The sequence below is a fragment of the Anastrepha obliqua genome, chromosome 1 (assembly GCF_027943255.1).
Source record: "Anastrepha obliqua isolate idAnaObli1 chromosome 1, idAnaObli1_1.0, whole genome shotgun sequence".
Lineage (NCBI taxonomy): Eukaryota > Metazoa > Arthropoda > Insecta > Diptera > Tephritidae > Anastrepha > Anastrepha obliqua.
Genome location: NC_072892.1, coordinates 99,618,864 through 99,637,979, shown reverse-complemented (window position 1 = coordinate 99,637,979; position 19,116 = coordinate 99,618,864). Strand labels below are relative to the sequence as shown.

The window sequence follows — 19,116 nt, the reverse complement described above, 5'->3', positions numbered from 1 at the left end:
TAAAACTAATATGATTCACGAAAGTAAAATTTGAGTCAAAGATTACACCCAAGTCTTTAATTTCATTTACGCGCAATGGGGGCGTAATGGTATTGCAACGTTAAGAGAAGGGAAAGAGTAAATGTTGCCCGTTTCCACGACAGTCGGTTCTACGTTACCGTAACGACCCGGATTTATATTCGGCCAAGGACTGTCACTCCAGCAGCATTCTCCGTATGTAAGTATGGGGAATGTTTATGCTGCTACAACAACAACAACAATATGTAAATGTTGCCTGCATTCAGTGAAATACGACCCTTGATACTCCAATTGCTAACGTTATCAATATCGATTTGCAACAATTGAGAATCTTGCGAGTTGCTGATCAACGAATACATAGACGGAAGCAGAAATCTTGCTGAAGAGAAGAGTAAGTAAGAGGCAACTCAACTCAAAAAGGCTGAGTGAAATTGAAGACAGGCTAAATTTTTAAAGAGGATAACATAAGAAATCCTTTCAAAAGCCTTGGATAAGTCAGCATAAACGGTGTATAGCTTAATGCCCTGTTGAAAAGCTGCTACACTATCATTTGAAAGACGATGTTAAAATTAACATTTAGGCGTTTCATGAATCGGAAGCAGTGGATGTTATAGCCGCTAATTCGGAGATCCGGGGACCATCTCTTCATCAGAATTCTTCATAGACTTCAGCGGGACTCATGCTCCAGACATGAGCTAGAGACGCGCATTGCGCTAAAGACGTGTCATCGCTGGTATCTCAAGCATACGATTTGAGTACACAAAATATTAAGCTCTAACTTTCATTAACACCACTTGATCGATCTTGGGATTTAATTGAGTAACAAATAATTGCAATATATTCCTATATTTGATCGATCTCTAAATGTCAAAACTATTATAGACCATAAAGTATTGCTTAGAACTTTAAGACGTTTGAACTAAAAAGAAAGTAAAACCAAGTAAAACAAAACTTCCAAACACTTATACCTGCACGTATGTATATATGTATATATGTATTATATATATGTCCGTTTCCATATATACAGAAAATACAGTAGTTGATCACGAGCTTATTTCATGACAGTTAATTACTCAACTTTATATTGTTATCTGTGCATACTAAAGCAAGTAAGAGTTTGTCTGAGATATAAGTGTGCGGTTACTTATTGTGCACATACACGAATATACTTATGAATATATTACATACGTTTGTATGTAGGTATAGGCACTTATTGGTTTGGCAAATACTTAAAGATATTCTTACCTGTTTGATTAACTGTTTTGTAAAAATCAAAATCTTAAAGTCACATTGTAGAAATGTAAATTTTACCGCATAAAAGTGTCACCTAGTCATCTCGGAAATACAATATGTATGCTCATATATACATACATACGTACATTTGTAGATATGCAGATAACTAAGCGTGCTTTATCGTAAATTTTAGCGCAAAATTTTCCTTTTGAGTAACTGCATTACGTAGCGGAAAACAATGCGACTGTCATCAGAGATTTTCAAAAATATAAAAATCCTAGTACGTCAGCAAAGTTGTTGTTAGAAGCGTAAACTCAACGACACGCATGTACATATGTGTGTACAAGGTGGTGCAAAATTAATCACGCTATCGGAGAATTTGTAATTTTTGCAAATGTCTCGTTGTACGTCAATCATATTTGATACTTGTAAACCAGGCAGTTGCAGTATACAAATAGAGACAAGGAATGGAGAGCGTAAAGGTCTAAATACAGATTTCCATCACACAAAGTCCTGTTTTTTTATTTAGTAAAAGTGGTTAAAATGCAAAATTGGATGATTAATTTGTATATGAATTTGTTGGCACAACAATATGCTCACACCGGTTTTGCGTTTCATTAAAATTAAAGCAAAAATAAAAAAAAACGATGTGGATTTGGAGTTTTATCTAACACAAGAACCGTGGCTGATGTCGCTCATTTGAATAAATTTACGATGTTATCTAGCTCAATTCAATAGCGTGTTGAATTTCGTTTTCTTGGGGTTTTTCATGGGCCATTCGACGAAGGTAACCTTTCTTTTCAAAAATTGTCAAAGAAAGAAGTCCAATGGCGTCAATTAGCAACATTCGTTCCTTAAACCTCAACTGATTTACATAATTTTTGAACTTCAATGATAAAAAATTGGGCTTAATTCAAAAATGGAGACATGGAATAGGAATTTTTCATAAAAACAAACTTATTTTATTCCTCATGCTTGAAATGCATGAATATTAAAAGAGAAGTAAGGTATGACCAAACATCGCTTCTATTGGTGCTTTGTAATGTTAACTCCATGGAAGTAGTTTTACTAGCTGGAGAATTTAGACCATAAGGTGCAACCTTCGCTGAGTCAGATGATGATTTTCCTAAAACTTGATAACTTGAAATAAAAATACAAAACAGAAGTATTGTTGGATTGAATTATTTTGTTATAATGTGACAAATAATTTCACGGCATTTATTTTTTGAATATGAAATCGGGCTTATAATCACCGCGGCTACGAGTTACATGGTCCGCTCGAGCAGTCCAATTTTTGACTACTTTTTTTCAGTACATCTGAATAATAAATCTAAATAAGCGCAATGAGCAAAATTACGACGCAAACGGTGCTCGTTTGGCTTCAATTGGCTTCAATTTTTACACGAGCTGCGTTTTGTAGGCACGTAAGCCAAAATCCTTATGTAAAATTTTCCACGTAGTCGAAGGACAAAGGCCAACAAGTTGAGTACGACGATCAATCAATATTTTAGCGTCTTCTCCAATACTTCCTTCTATGAACTTCGCGAACAGAACCAAAAAATTCGGTTTCCGGTATCTATGAAAATTTATTTTGGTTTTTGTGCTTAATCGCTTCAATTATTATTTACGAGAATTTCTATAATTTTTTTTATTTCTATTCCCTAATACCATTCTATTACTGTCCTTTTAAGTTTTAAGCAGCCGCTTCCTTTTTTTTTTAATTATCGAAATGAGTGTTTTGGAGGAAAGGCGAATATGAAGTTTTACAGTAGTATTTCAGTACTCGCGTGCCAACTGTTCATCGGCGTCTTGATTAAGTTCGGTTGCTGGGTAAGAAACAAGATCAAGTCATGATTTCAGTTGAAAAATAAGTGGGAATTTCATATCAAATTTTTGTGATTCTGATGACGTAGAAAATGGACGTGCTCGATGATTTGCAATAAAAAAAAAACGAAAATCGACAAAACAACAATATGTAGATTAGAAATTATTTTCATCTAGACTAACGTGTAATCGCTATAACTTTAATTGCTAACTCCAATAAATAAATGTATGTACACATAATATTTCCTCAAGCCTCCATTCTATTCTACAAGTTTTCGTCTTCCCTGACACAAACAAGCGGTAAAACATTAATGGCTATCACGTTAGACTTAGTTTTTTAATACTCAGTAGATTATTTCACTTAACAGTTGGCAATACGACGTATGTACATACATATGTATGTACGAGTATACCAATTTTGTATTGTATTGTATATCGCCCAGGTGCGAAATACTGTTATATGACCATAATATGCATTTACATTCAGATACTTTTAAATCTAGACATTCATACTTGTGCTCGTATAGGGTGGGTCATGTAAAATTTGCTTTTCGAATCGGCTATAAAAAAAAAACTAATCAATATTTTTTCAAACTTTTTTTTTTATTTTGAAGATTGAACATTGTCATTTATGAATGAAAAATAATATCGTTCAAATGATTGCCACGACTGGCCTTACAGTAGACCATTCGATCAACCCAATTTTTAAGCACATTTTCGATTGTTCGGGCTCCAATTTCATGAATGGCAACTTCGATTTCGTGTTTTAAAGCATCAATCGTCTCTGGATGGTTCGCATGGCATTTGCCCTTAACGGCTCCCCACAAAAAATAGTCCAACGAGCTTAAATCACAGCTCCGAGGCGGCCAATTGATCGGAATTTTGGCTGATTATTTGGTTTTCAAAAACGGTAGCCAAAAGTTCGAGTGTAACTTTGACAGTGTGACAAGTTGCACCGCCCTGTTGAAACCAAATGTCGTCCATGTCATCCTCTTCAATTTTTGGAAACAAAGCCTCGTTGAGCTTGTCACGGTAACGCTCGCCATTTACAGTAACCGCTGCTCCTCGCTCATTTTCGAAAAAAAATGGCCCGATGATGCCGCCAGATCAAAAACCGCACCAAACAGTGACTCGTTATGGATACATTTGCTTCTCTACAGTAACGTGTGGATTTTCTGAGCCCCAAATCCGACAATTTTGCTTATTGACGTAGCCACCGATGTGAAAATGAGCTTCATCAGAAAAGATGATCTTTCGGTAAAAATGCTCATCTTCGGTCAAACGATTTGCTGCCCATTTGTTCAAGCGTATAGCGTCCCATTTCGTAAATGTCAAACCTTTAAGTAAATTATGAACACATTTAACATGTCATTTGTGTTACCATTCTCAAAAAAATAGGTGGTTCAAAAAGCAAACGCTATATGGCCCACCCTGTATAAATGTTTTGCTGGTAATTTTATTATTTATTCGAAAAAAACGCGGCATCCATTTTGATTATAAATTTTGACATTTTGTATTTTTGGTGTTAAATTTTAATGAATTGCAACGAAAATGTACCATAGTTAATTCTTAAACTGAACCTGTGAACCATATGAATTTTAGAATTTTCAATAAAAATTTTAAAGTTTTTATTCAGAATGTTTATGAAACTTTTGGTATAATAAAGTGAAGAAGGGTTGAAGTGATTTAAACATGGCGCTAATTTTTAAGTTTTTTTCCTGCTGATGGCATTGTGCATTTTCTCTTGGTAATACATATGTATATATGTACATGCATATGTGCATCTACAAGATGTATGCCATCTTCCAAATATGCGGCAACTACAGGGTCTTTCAAGTGAGAGTTTCTTGTTTAGCACTGTTTTATTATGACAGCTGTCATACCTCGATGACCTCTCTGGCCTCTATTAAGTACAATAGAAAATCTGCAATTTACCAAAGTGCGTTCGATTTCGCTGAATATCCGTATTAAATGATTAAAACTCACTACGAAAATGGTCAATTTATGAAAATTGGCAATTTCACAAAGTTGTATATATTTTAGGTCAATTTGTCAATTCGTCAATTTAGTAAATCGTCCAGCAGGGCCCTGAATAAAAAAATTGTTGTCGACTCGCTATAATTGAAAATATCTCCGCTAAAAGAAAAAGCGAGAGAGATAGAAAGAATTAAAGAATATCATAAAGTTTCAATTGAACGACCTGATATTGAAATATGTTAGCCACATTTTGTGCCTGTTCGGTTGAAAAGCTCGGTGAGAATAATTCTTAATGTTATACACAAATTCGCCGATTTAACGCTTTTGCACTATTTACCATTTCAAAGATAGAGTAGTAGTAGTCAAGTGAAAAAATATATTTGGAATGACATAAGAATTATTTGTTGGTGGTAGAGCATTAAGAAAACTTATTGTGGCATATTCCAATGACCGTTGGACGCCATTTTTGCATATTTTATATATATATTTTTTTTGAGTTCTTCACAATTCTTTGCTCTCCAGTTGTTCTTGTATACCCGAGGATGATAGATTATTACAAGGTTTGGACATCAGAAGCAATTGGTCACTTCGGCTACCACGTCAAATGGGATTCGGCAGCAGAATTGTGCCCGCTCATTTCACACGTGTTTTTACGCTCTTCTAATGAGTCGTTGTTCAGACGGCAACACAATTTTAGTCAGCAAATCAGCTGATTCTGAATTGTCTCGGCCGTATTGTATAACATAGAATTTAAATTTTTAAAGAAATCCTCTATTGCACAACATTTGCGCAAGTTTGGGGGTTTCCCCTCTTTTGGTACAAATTAAACTTTTTGCTTATTTCAAAATTTCTGCATTTTAATAGCGTAAAGAGACGACACTTTGTTAGGCTTGAAAACAAAGTTGCCAGCAGAATAATGCTTTTAAAGGAAAGGAATCCAAGTTTACCCTCTTTTGGTACAAAATAAACTTTTTGCTTATTTCAAAATTTCTGCATTTTAATAGCGTAAAGAGACGACACTTTGTTAGGCTTGAAAACAAAGTTGCCAGCAGAATAATGCTTTTAAAGGAAAGGAATCCAAGTTTACCCAAAACATTGATTGTGGTATAGATACCTACTTTGTTGTTCACTGCAATACTACTTCACTTGAACTAAAGCCTTGATTAATATTTCAAATAGTTTCACATTGAAATCACATTTTGAACGTTATTTGTATAAAATCGATCATTTCCAGGTATCTGAGATTAGCTGAAATTCTGACTTTTTATTGAAAATTCGAATCGTCTATCGGTATTGCGGCTTCGTTTTAGAAATTTGTTCGACGGTGTATTTTGAGGACCTAACTTTTTTCGTCATTTTATTTGGTGCTTTCTTAATGTTTTGCAGGTACAAATCTGCTGGCAGTTCATTTCTCCAGCAGCGCCGCGTTGGCTCATGCCATCCTTACTGTTGAAGTTCCTATTCAAGCTGGGCCAAAACAGGGCCTAGTCATTATCAATGGAATACTTCCACTGTCACTCTCATAGGCTTAAGATTTCTATATAAAGCAGATCTTGCTTTTAAAATGCTTATAGGTAAATATTTCATTTACTAATTTAAAATTCAAATTACTTTTGATTTCTTTAAGGAACTACACATTGCGTTCGCCCATGTTAAGTTGCTTCGACGTCATTTTTTACATATTTTTTTTTCTAGAATCAGAAACTACGAAGTGAATTTATATATACATGGACACAATAAAATTAACACATACTGATTCGATGTGTTAACTTTCAGTTAAAGGAGTTTAATAAAAGTATAATTTTGTTTGTCATCACCTTTTATGTAAAGCCCCTGATGAATTATTTTAGAAATACGTAGAGTTTTGTTTCAAAAAATTACCTAAAGCAATTAGTTTTTTACGTTTTTATGTTTCTCTTAACTTTTGTTATTGATTTTTTGCTATTTTGAAATACTATTTGGCGTGAGTAATAAATTTTTCTCATAAAAAAATGCCTTTCAGACTTGCTTATATTTAACATGACTACCCAGCAGGGGTTTGTACTAGTTGAGAAATATTTTTCGGAAAAAAATAACATCTTGTCAAAGCCAGTGCTCAACTGCTGCTGGGATGATATTCAAGTGATTGCTACTCTGCATCCGTTTCGAACTACCGAATTCACAGGTCTCAATTTTGACTATACTTATACATATGTTTACATGCGAAGCTCTCTTCTAATATCTAGCCTTTTCTTTTCTATGATTTCGTCTATTCGCATCTACAAAGTTCTGGCTTTTTAGTCCGCATTTCGCTTTGGTACAGGTAAAAATGTGCTAATGCGGTTATCACAATTTCTTTCATGCCATTTTTTGATTAAGCAAATATTTTATTTCTTATTCTTATTCACCCAAGTATGTATGCCCACATAGAATAACAATGATAACGAATTGAAACCAAAAAGGAAAAGAAACTAAGAAAAAACAAAATAAAAAGCGAACAGGTATAAAAAAAATTTCATTATTAAGAGTACAATTGTACGGCTAGGGACGACACCTTTACCTATTTGTGTAGTTGATCACTGAATATGGGTATGTGACAAGCATGAAAATTGCCCTAATTGAAAAGCCCAATAAAACATACTTAGATGACAGCAGAATTTATTTAAATGTGCGAATCAGTCGAGAGTGAAAAAGGCAATAAAAATCTGAGCTTCTTATAATGAAAATAGTAAGCAAAGCGGCGGCGACTTGCTGTGACCGTCACCGGCATAAACGCGTAAATCATTTGGCTTAATTGTCCCACAAAGCACCACACCCCACTGAACCCACCTTCACGCGCCCAATTACTGCTAATCGTCGGTGCACCTAGTCGTCGCGCGATCATTCACAAGTTCTTTCGATCGAGTAATCAACGCGCGAACACGCTGACAAAAAACGTCCGCTTTCATTGCACAATTTGTTTAATCACTTGTGGGGAGCTACATACATATATTTATATTATTGTATTGTGCATACATACATAAGCAGGTACGAGTACATGCATACAAACCTTCCGAACACCTATTCACTCATTCGCACAATCAATTTGTCAGTGCTTTCATTTATCAATAGTGATTAGTATCGCAATCTGTGATGATCAGCCGAAATTTCCGCGGCGCAGACTTACTCAAATATAATACATTCAAACGTACAGATAATACCTATATAGTCGTACATATGTACATATATAAGAGATATCTTTTATGCTGGTATGTAGTTAGTATCTACATTACTTTTCACGCTGTTAACGTGCAGTTAATCGAGAGTTGTATTCTTCGTTGGTGATATGAAAGCAAAACAATACAACTAAAAGCGATATATGCTTTATAAACAAAAAAACTCGCAAATTTTTGTCAACTACACCAATTTTTACGCTGAGCGTGTGCCAGTCGCAAAAAGTCAACCCTCGTGTTGTACGTGTAAACGGAGCAACAGAAGCAACAACAGCAACACAAATAATCTTCAATAAAGTGCAGTGATCCATGAATATGAAAATAGTTGAGTTTTTAGGGTTATGATAACAAACAAAATTCTTTTCACACACGCATAGCTAAAGCGAATGAAAATAAAATGAAATGAATTAAAATTAAATTAAATCTCATGAAATACGATAAAATAAAATGAAAAGAAATGCAATAATGTTAAATAAAAAATTAATTTAAATAAAATTAAATGCAATTAAACACAATAAAAATTAAATAAGTTAAAATTCATAAAAAAAAACAAAAAAAAAAAACAAAATAAAATAAAAAAACGTAAAAAAATAAGTAAAATTAAATTAAATCAAAACGAAATAAAAGAAATTACAATAAAAAATGAAATAAAATATAAATATAAAACAAAATAAAATAAAGTATTTAAAAATTAAATTAAATTAAATAAATAAATAAAAATAAAACAAGATACAAAAAATGTTATTAAATAAAGTAAAATAAAAAATAATAATAATAATTAAGTGAAATAAATAAATAAAAAGAAATGGAAAAACATGAAAAAATGAAATGAAGTAAAGTAAAATTAACTGAAATAAACTAAAATAAATAAAAATAAACCAAAATAAATACAAATAATGTAAAATAAAATAAATCCAAATAAAGCAAAATAAATCTGAATAAAATAAAATACAAAAAAATTTGAATAAATGAAATACGAAATTACAAAACACTAAGTAAAACAAAAAACAAATTAAATTAAATAACCATACAAATTTTAATCATTCTTAAATGAATATGCATTTACGTATTCTACGCAATAATAATAGTAGAGAGAAAAAAGAAATTGAATAAAATAAAATAAAACCAAATTATTAAAATAAATTAGTTTGGAATAAAAAAAAATTATAAAACACTAACATTTTAAATAAAACAAAACAACAAATTTTTCGTTTGAAAAGTTGCAGCTTTTTTAAATATTTTTATACAATATTCATTCAATTTTCATGCAATATATGTAAAATAATAACAAGACAATAATAATAATATAGTAACGGAAAAAAGAATGAAATTGAATAAAAAAAATATATATTTTAAATAAAACAAAACCACAAAAAATAAAATAAACTAAATTAAAAAGAATAAGATAAAGTAAAATAAAACAAATTGAAATACAAATTTTAAATAAAAATAATATTATTATTTGTTATTAAAATAAATATGAAAATAAAAATATATAAAAAATACATATTACAGTATGTATAGGTTTTTAGCTTCAAATTAAAGTTTTTTAATTTCAAATTACATTTTTTTAAAAGCGAATTAAAGATTTTTAATTTCAAGTTAAATTTTTTTAAAATCAAATTAAAGTTTATTAATGTAATATTGAATATTTGCAATAAAAAATGTATACCAACAAGAATAAGAACCAAAAAAAGTTAAATAAAGCAATTTAGACAAGTAATTTAATGCAACGGTTGTTCTGCTAGATCCAGCAGTAGTTTCCTAGACATGTCAACGTAATAATTCAATCAGTAGAAGTAACAGTGGTCGTTGATTCTTCAATAATCTGTACCAAATTTTGATTATTTTGTGGATCGATTGGAAAAAAAAATTTATTTTGTGATCACTGCAATTGCTAAACTTTAAACAAGTGTTTAACCTTATTATCAACAAAATAAACATATTTAGAATAATAATTAATTATCATATTTCATAAACTTTAATTTGAAAATAAAAATCTTTAGTTTGAATTAAAAAAAAATTAATTAAAAAAAAAATTAATAATAAGACAGAACAAAATAAAAGAGAAAAAGAAAGAAGAAAAAATACAATAATATGAATAGAGGAAAATTAAAAAAGCCGAGGGAAATTAAATGAGATTTAATTAAATCAAATTGAAATAAATAAAATAAAATAAAATAAAATAAGAAAGTGTAAAATAAAATAAGATAGAATACGTTAAAATGGCATATAATATTAACGAAAAAAATTTAGAGAAAATTAAACTCAAATAAAAGAAAATAAAATAAAAAATAAAAATTTGAAAAAGCTTTCCAATACCATAAAACACAAATAAAATAAATTGAAAAAGTAAAATGGAGTCTGATTTATTTATATTAATTCAAACTAAATTGAATTAAATTAAATTAAAATAAAATACAAAAAATTAAGGTTAATAAAATCAAATCAAATAAAATAAAGTGTTATACAATACTATACCTATGAATAGAGCGAAGAACACAATAATAATAAAATAGTATTTAGCAATAATAATATAGTAGATAAATAAAAACTATGAAACGAAGTGGAAAATAATTGTTGGAATTGACATACAGATTTATAGAAATGCCAATTGGAATTGGATTAAACCGACATTCCTGAATAAAGTTCAGGCGTTTTTCGGTTTAAAAATTCCAAAAATTAGCGCCTAGTACATACATATGTATGTACATAGGGTATATTTATACATTCCATAGAAAACCTATAAAAAATAGTTGCCAATAGGAGGGAAAATGAAGTGTGAAAATTCGAGAGCCAAACAATAACCGATGATAAAGCTGTAAACGCTTCAATATAAGTCTGTTGTGATTAGACTCCGAAATATATATTAATATAATTTGGAAATGGCACAACACTTTTTCGCGCGTAACAATCAAGCAAATTTGTTAGTTAGCAACTAATCATCTGCCAATTATAATAGAATAAATTAATTTACCACAAATACGTAAACAGTGCAGTCTTCGTTTATTTATAAACCGCTTTTTTCATTAATCTTTTATATGTTTACATTAATAAATAACATTTTTGACATCGACTACCTACGTCATTTCACAGCTATCACCAAAGGCAAAATACGACAAAAAACAATTTTCAACAGCGACATTGCAATAATTCAACAATTAAAATAAAATTTTTCCACCCACCAAAAGAACCAACGCAATATAAGGAGCGATAAGCAACGCATTGTCATATTCAGCTACAATAGTCAGAGCAGCGATTAACAGTCTTGGCAGTGCAGTTGGGCAATAAAACTATTACTACGCAGAACAATTCCAAGGCAACAGCCAGCAATTATTAAAACAATCATAGAACTTCTCTGTTGCTCAGCCGCATCGACAGCGACCGACGATCGTCAGCGTTCATTGCAATTGGCATAATCAGAGTAGTAAATAAACAGCCAAAGCCAAAGCAATAAGTTAGCAACAGTGCCAGTGTCAGTACCAATTGGTGATTGTAAACACAGAAATAGCAGCAAAGGCAAAAGCAGCAGACAACTACAGCATCCGCAGTAACACCAAGAACAAACCAAATAAAAAACAGAAAAAAGAACAGACAACAAAAATGTTGAAAACAAAAGCGAATGACGATAAAGTTGATACATTGCTGACCAAGGGTCTGGTGCCGATAATTGATCTCGCTCATTGCGGTAAGCGTTATATATGTATGTATGTGTATATGTGTTTATATAAGTATATTAGTGAATCGCATGCTTGTAGTTGTAGTTGCATGTTGCCGCCATTGCTTTGCAATTATTATGAGCATTCTCATTAAACATACCTAGTACTGCATATGTAAGTAACTACAGCGTTTGTAAGTACATCATCCATACATGGATGTACATATATACATATATTATTGTATTCTTACATAAAGGTCGAATTACCATTTATACACTTCCACATAGAAATGCGCGCACATAACAATGCAAAGTAACTATCTCTGTGTAAATATGTACATATGTATGTATGTATATACTATATATATGCCTGATTTATAGGTGAATGCATAGAATTATGCATGGGCAAGGTTGATTATATGTAATTAGGTTTAGTAGTAGAATCTGCTTGAGTTTACGAGTTACCGGCGACGGTTTTGCTTTATGTGCATTAAGGTATATTATAGCTATTAGGTGCATTAACGAATAGCGTTGGCAATCTTGTCATATAAAACATACGAGTATATATTATATGTAGGTGCATGTGTATTTCCAGTTTAATTCCGCAAGACTTTCCGACTTTCTCTTAGTGCGTTACCGTTCCTTTAGCCTGCACTCTAAAATTCTCATTAGGAAAGCGTGGACAAGCCAGCAAACAACATGCGCTCATCTCTGAGCTATTCTGTTCATTTCCTTGGCGTAAGAACATGACAAGGTGGTGGTAATCTGGGTGATTATCACAGGCTTTAAAAAGCCACTCTCACTGTTGATAGTACTGAAAATTATGAATGCAACTTAGTTTTGCTAACATTTTAGAACTTTCGAAAAATTTTATATTTTTTAAGGGAAAATTTATTGTGAATTCACCGTCTATCTAAATTGAATCAGAATCAGAGGCGTATCGAAGAACAATAAAAATGCAAAAAAAAATTGTTTGCTTCTCCTCCCTCTTATTTTTAATATCATATGTGTGTCACTGTGCCAACACCCTTTCTTCTTGTACCCTCCATTATTAAAAGTAAATTTTTGGAGTAAACAAACAAAAATAAAAATGCCACACACGAAACATCAGGATAAATAACACACATTAATTGTAAGCAAAACTCATCTGCTGTACAGATTTCGTGTATTTGCAATGGTTTTTTCTGATTTATTGTGTAAAATTTTAGAAATTATTTAGCTAATCGGACCTTAGTGAAAACGAAATTGGTAGTTCAACAGGTAATGTATTGTAAATAGATCACAGATTGAGAAAATTACCATTAACTCTTTTCGGTCGTATGTCTGCTCTCAGCCACCACAGCAAGGAACATCACTTATTTTATACTGCATTTATTAATAGAATTAATACATCTAGTTTTCCTTCATAATGTTGCACATTGTGTATCACCGCTCTTTCAACGCAAATTAATTCCGACCAGTACAACATCCATGTCCAAATTTAATGCGACCGCAAACAGTTGAAGTGAAGACGACAGAACCTATTATCTATGAAGGGTTGGTGAAAAAACTTTATTGTAGCATTAATGCGGATACCATACAAAGTCAGTGTACATAAGTATGTTAAGAACAAAAAACGTGGGAATGTTTTTATTCATACAAAATTCGTTTAAATTTAGGACTTATTTTATTTATACAAAATTCTTTTTATATATTTTTTTAATTTTTTCTTTTTTTTTTTTTCTTTTATAAATTTGGTTTTGTTGTAATTTGTTTTAATACTTTTTTTTTTAATTTTTTTATATATATATTTTTTTAATCTTTTTCTACAATTTTTTTAAATCTTGTTTTATAATGCTTTTCAATTTTTTTTTTTAATTTTTTTTCTATTTTTATCTTGTTTTTATATACTTTTCTTTTATAAATTGGGTTTTTGTTTAGTTTTTATTAAAATTTTTGTTTTTTAATTTTTTATATATTTTTTTTAATCTTTTTTTATAATTTTTTTCTTTTTTTATCTTTTTCTTTTATTTTGTTTTGTGTTGGTCGAAGGTTCGAGAGAAATTTCATCTTTCGTATGGATCGCAAATTTGTAGTTCTAGGCTTCTCTGTTTTTGTTCGAACAAAACTCCAAAAACAACGTAAACAAAGCATAAGCGAAGTAGCTGATTTTACACAGCGCAACGCTTTATCTGTATAACAGGGACCGTCCAATGGTCGAAAGTCGACTCAAAATATAAAAATATACTTTTCTAAATTTTATTATTTTCCTAACTCTTAGCAGGCTTGGTTGGAGTTGTTTTTAATATATCTAAAATCAAATTTAATCCTATTTATTATTTCAAATACTTTTCGAGTCAAAGGCGAACATATAAATGGCGGCCATAAATAATGAAGCAATACAATATGTTTTACTGCTCTCAATCAAAATTTTAGTGTATATCTCCTACATTTCTACTATTTTTAGAAATTAGTTTCTAGTGTATAAACCGAAACTACTCAAAAATTTACTTTTTCTCAAGCTACATTTATTCGCATTGGAAGTCAGTTGTGCAAAATTTAACCAGTTCAGGAAAACATTTATTTAATAGGGATGCTTACTTTCACGGCGTTTACTATCGGTTTCACTACGAGTACATACATACATCTGTACATATACTCATGCCCTTCTCTTAAATTAAAGCTCAGTTTTGCAAAATTGCATGATGATTGAAATTGCAAGGGTGATTTGTGGCGGATTTGCTTACTATTTAGTAATGCACAATAAATATACAATAAACCTTTTATATGCATATGTATGTATTATTATTCATGTGAATTTAACTTCAGTCATCGGAATTCACGTTTCATTCTAATTATAAATTTATTGTGAAAAAGCATGTGTATGCAACTATAGTACCCATATTAACAAAAAAATTCAATAAATAATTAAATCATTGTATTATAATATTGTATATATGCACTATATACATACACTCTGCCTCAAAAATATAACACATTTAGCACTCAACCTTAGCAATAGGTTAAAAAAAAATGTCTACCTATGCTTCACTTGTTCGTAAAAAGCTTCATAAATATCAGGATAAAGAAGATTCAAAACGTACAGAGGTGCAGGAAATATTGCGACAAAATGCAGCACATGTCGAAATTAAAGAAAAAATATATAAACTTAGACGAAGGCAAAGAGTTCAATTACACGTAAATTCTCAGTGCTCGTTCATAATGAAACTGAAATAACTTCAGTTGGTCATTTAAATCTTCTTCTTATTTTTGTATTATATTTTTTTTAAGGTAAACTTATTATATTTCATTAAAGGCAAGGAACATATAAAGACAAGTGACTGCATATGGCAAAACCTTTTTTTTTTGTTAGAATAGAAATAAACTCGGCATAAATAAATTGTTTACGTGGTGCAATAAACCGGCGTAATTTAGGCAGCGAAATGGGCCGGTACTACACCAACGAAGACATCTCGTCTGCTTTAGGCTATTTCTACCCCATTGCAAATCCATCTCCCGGAGAAGATATAAAGAAAAGAAACTACAATTTCGGTCTGCTCTACTGCCGAAACTATGGCACGAAGTTTCACGACACAAAAACTTAATTGGATCGCAATTGATTCTAATGAGCTCACCCAATTGGGTTTTTGTGTAATGAAATTTCCTAGCCGAGTTATGTTAGAGAAATAGGTCTAGATTCTGGCACATAAACCTTTGACGTTCTATTATGTTCTTGTATTCAATTAATTTTCAAAACTGGATAAAGAGAATTGCAGAAATACACGTTGAAATGAGAGTAATTTGGTATTCGAAATTTTTAGTAGTTTTTTTATATAATGTTTTTTGTAGCCATGAAATTAAAACTACTATAAGTAATTATAATAAATTAAAAAAAAAGTTGAGTCAATCAACAATTTATTTGCAAAAAAAGTAAGCGAAAAAAATATTAAAATAAATTTAAAAAAAAGTTAATAATTAAACAAACATATTTCCAAAGGAAAATTCAATAAGCGAAAAAATTATAACAAATAAATATAATATATATATATAATATAATATAATATAATATAATATAATATAATATAATATAATATAATATAATATAATATAATATAATATAATATAATATAATATAATATAATATAATATAATATAATATAATATAATATAATATAATATAATATAATATAATATAATATAATATAATATAATATAATATAATATAATATAATATAATATAATATAATATAATATAATAATATATAATATAATATAATATAATATAATATAATATAATATAATATAATATAATATAATATAATAAATATTAAAATAAATTAAAAAAAATTTAATAAATAAACCAACAAACTTATTTCCAAAAAAATGTTAATAAATAAATCAAAATGTATTTCCCAAAGAAACGATTTTTCATCCTTATAACTAAAAGCACTTTCTTAACCACGTAGTTGGTTGTGCTATATTTTTGTCGCAGACTGTGCATATTATCATCCAAACAAAAATGAGCCAAACCCATTGAAAGCGCTTACTAATTCTTTTTCACTGGCAATAAATAAAATTTTCCTCACTTCTGGGAGAAAAACATTAAAAATTTAAAATTTTGCGGTCATTCACCACATTCGTAAAACGCTGTTGTAAAGAATTATAGCACTAAGGCTCATTGATGAGTTTTAACAATGTATTTGTTTCTTATTTAATTTTAATAATTTTTCTAAGAAAATATAGATAGTTTATTCTCCTACAAGCACCACATAAATTAAAGTTTCAGACTTTGTGAAAAATATATTATAGCAAATTTTCATCATTTTCATTTAATAAGAATTTTTAGAAAAATTTCGGTTAATCAGTTTTATAGCTGATTGTATTTTGATATTAAGTGCAAGTTTCAAGTAGCTCAAAAACGCGTTGATTTTTCACAATTTTTTTTGTTGGCGGTATTGTACACTTTCTCCATACAACGATCGCTCGGCATTTTTTTTGGAAGAAAACACCGAACTGGTGCAGACATACATTTCATTATATCAAAATTCAACTGCATATTCGAAATTGCTCTAAATATTTTTGACTAACTTGACTTGCGTAAATATTGAAGGCAGCTAATGACAAACCTCTGTGTGTATTTCTGCCATGAAAAAACTCCTTAGTTAACCTACGAAGTACTTTGTCAATCATTCATATCGATATTTGAGTCTCGTTATTTACTGAGTTTTGTTGGTTAAATGTGGCTCTTAAGTATTTCTCAAAAATGTTTTTGTTTTTTACTTTTTGCAATAAACCACTTCTCCATGAACCCAGAGCTCTTTCTACCACGTTTATTGTTAAACAAATTTGCTTGAACAGGAATTGAGTTTATTTTTCATTAAAGCCGAATGTATAAAGCAGTTTTTGTTTTGAATTTTAAAGCATATCTTTGTTTTTCCTATTCTGTGCATACATTGTATTCGTATTCGTACTTCCATGAACTTGACTCAATTCGAGGCTAATCCAAGCTAAGCCATTTAAGTGCATGTGTGCATATGTATGTATGTATGAACGCTTTACATTTTTGTCATTTCATATTTCAGATGTTAAGCATAGCAACCAGTGTTTTTATAATGCTCAAAAAATAAGCTCATGCGGTGTAAATCATTTAAATAAGCTTTTTCGACAAAACAAATTTTGTTAAATTGTATGCATTTTTCTGACGAGTGTATGTTTACTTATATAGATTTATTATATATATATTGCAGTCAGTACTGTTATTAATTAAAAAAAAAAAAATTGTCAAGTTGAACTTTTAATTGCAGTATTCGGTATTCAATACTTGTACAAGATGACTCAGAATTTATCACCTTATCGGAAGATTTATATTCGGAAGATCAGTAATATTTGACAGCTGCGTAACAAGCACACGAGCAAAATATTGTTTTCTTTAATTTACTAGAAAAGCTATTCAAAAACACGGTTGATGATTAATTTTGCGCTACTTTATTATATTATATTTTAGTCAAGATCAAGTTTTGCTCACTTCGAAGCGAAATTTTTATACCAGCGCTTGAATTTTATTCTAAAAGAATTTCCTAGTTTTAGAGACCAAAAATCATGCCAGATTTTCTGCATTTTTAATTACATAAAGTGGACTATATTCCACAAAACATTTGGTAGTTACAGTTGATTGTCTGTTTGTATACTGCAGCTGTCCAGTACAAAAGTGTCAAATATGATTGACTTACTACGCCATTTGGATAAATTATAAATCTTCCGATGGGGTGATTATTTTTGCACCAGTTTTTAAGCAGTTTGGTTTTTTGTTCTAGATTAGAAAAATCAAATAGAAAAGGCCCAGAATTATAGCTCGCGAGCGAAAACAGTTTTGATTATATAAATATTAAAAAGTATGCATTTAATAAATTAAAACCGTTTTTAATAAAAAAATTTTCCTACAAATACTGTGAAATACTTCAACTAATTTAATTTGAATACTTTATATAAGTTCGTATGTACACTTGTGGTCACACAATTGAGTAAATTTATCTTGTTAAAATACTCGAAAATGGCGGCCGCCTTAGCCGAATGGGTTGGTGCGTGACTACCATTCGGAATTCACAGAGAGAACGTAGGTTCGAATCTCTGTGAAACACCAAAATTAAAAGAAAAAGAAAAACATTTTTCTAATGCCCCTCGGCAGGTAATGGCAAACCTCCGAGTATATTTCTGCCATGAAAAAGCTCCTCATAAAAAATATCTGCCGTTCGGAGTCGGCTTAAAACTGTAGGTCCCTCCATTTTGTGGAATTGATGTTGCACACCACAAATAGGAGGAGGAGCTCGGCCAAACACACAAAAAGGGTGTACGCGCCAATTATATATATATATATATTAGGCCGGGTCAATTTGTGGGGAGGCAAAAAAATCGCCCATTGCTCTGTGAAAATCATATTCTAGGGATCAAAATAAGAAACTTTGCCGAAGGAACCATACCTACCTCTAAAACAAATTCTGATGTCCCCCAATTTGGGTCGAACTTTTTAGTTTCTTTTCTCATGTAAAGGCCAAAAATGGTGATATTTTGAAATGATTGTATGGGAAAGCCCCGAGGGGAGTTCCAGGGGGGGGTGCCACTGGCATGGGTGGATCGGCCGTCCAAAGTTAGTGGGGGTCGGACATACATTTGGACTCGGTTGGAGCACTCTAAATGGGTCAAAGTGGGATTTTTCGTTCGACCCAGAATTCGTTTTAG

The 19,116-nt window shown here is 30.6% G+C and overlaps 1 protein-coding gene across 4 annotated transcripts in view; it reads left to right on the top strand.

The window, feature by feature from the left end:
* Nucleotides 1–19,116, top strand: part of LOC129253226 (uncharacterized) — a 71,390-nt gene that overhangs the window by 4,224 nt on the left and 48,050 nt on the right. For 2 of the 4 annotated variants that reach the window (XM_054891512.1, XM_054891511.1), the window contains one exon: nt 11,340–11,931. In XM_054891512.1, coding sequence (XP_054747487.1) covers nt 11,847–11,931 — 85 coding nt within the window. In that variant the 5' untranslated portion in view covers nt 11,340–11,846. Of the gene's footprint in view, nt 1–7,838; nt 8,059–8,200; nt 8,280–11,339; nt 11,932–19,116 lie in introns of those variants that run through there. The other 2 variants (XM_054891513.1, XM_054891514.1) reach the window with 2 other exon arrangements.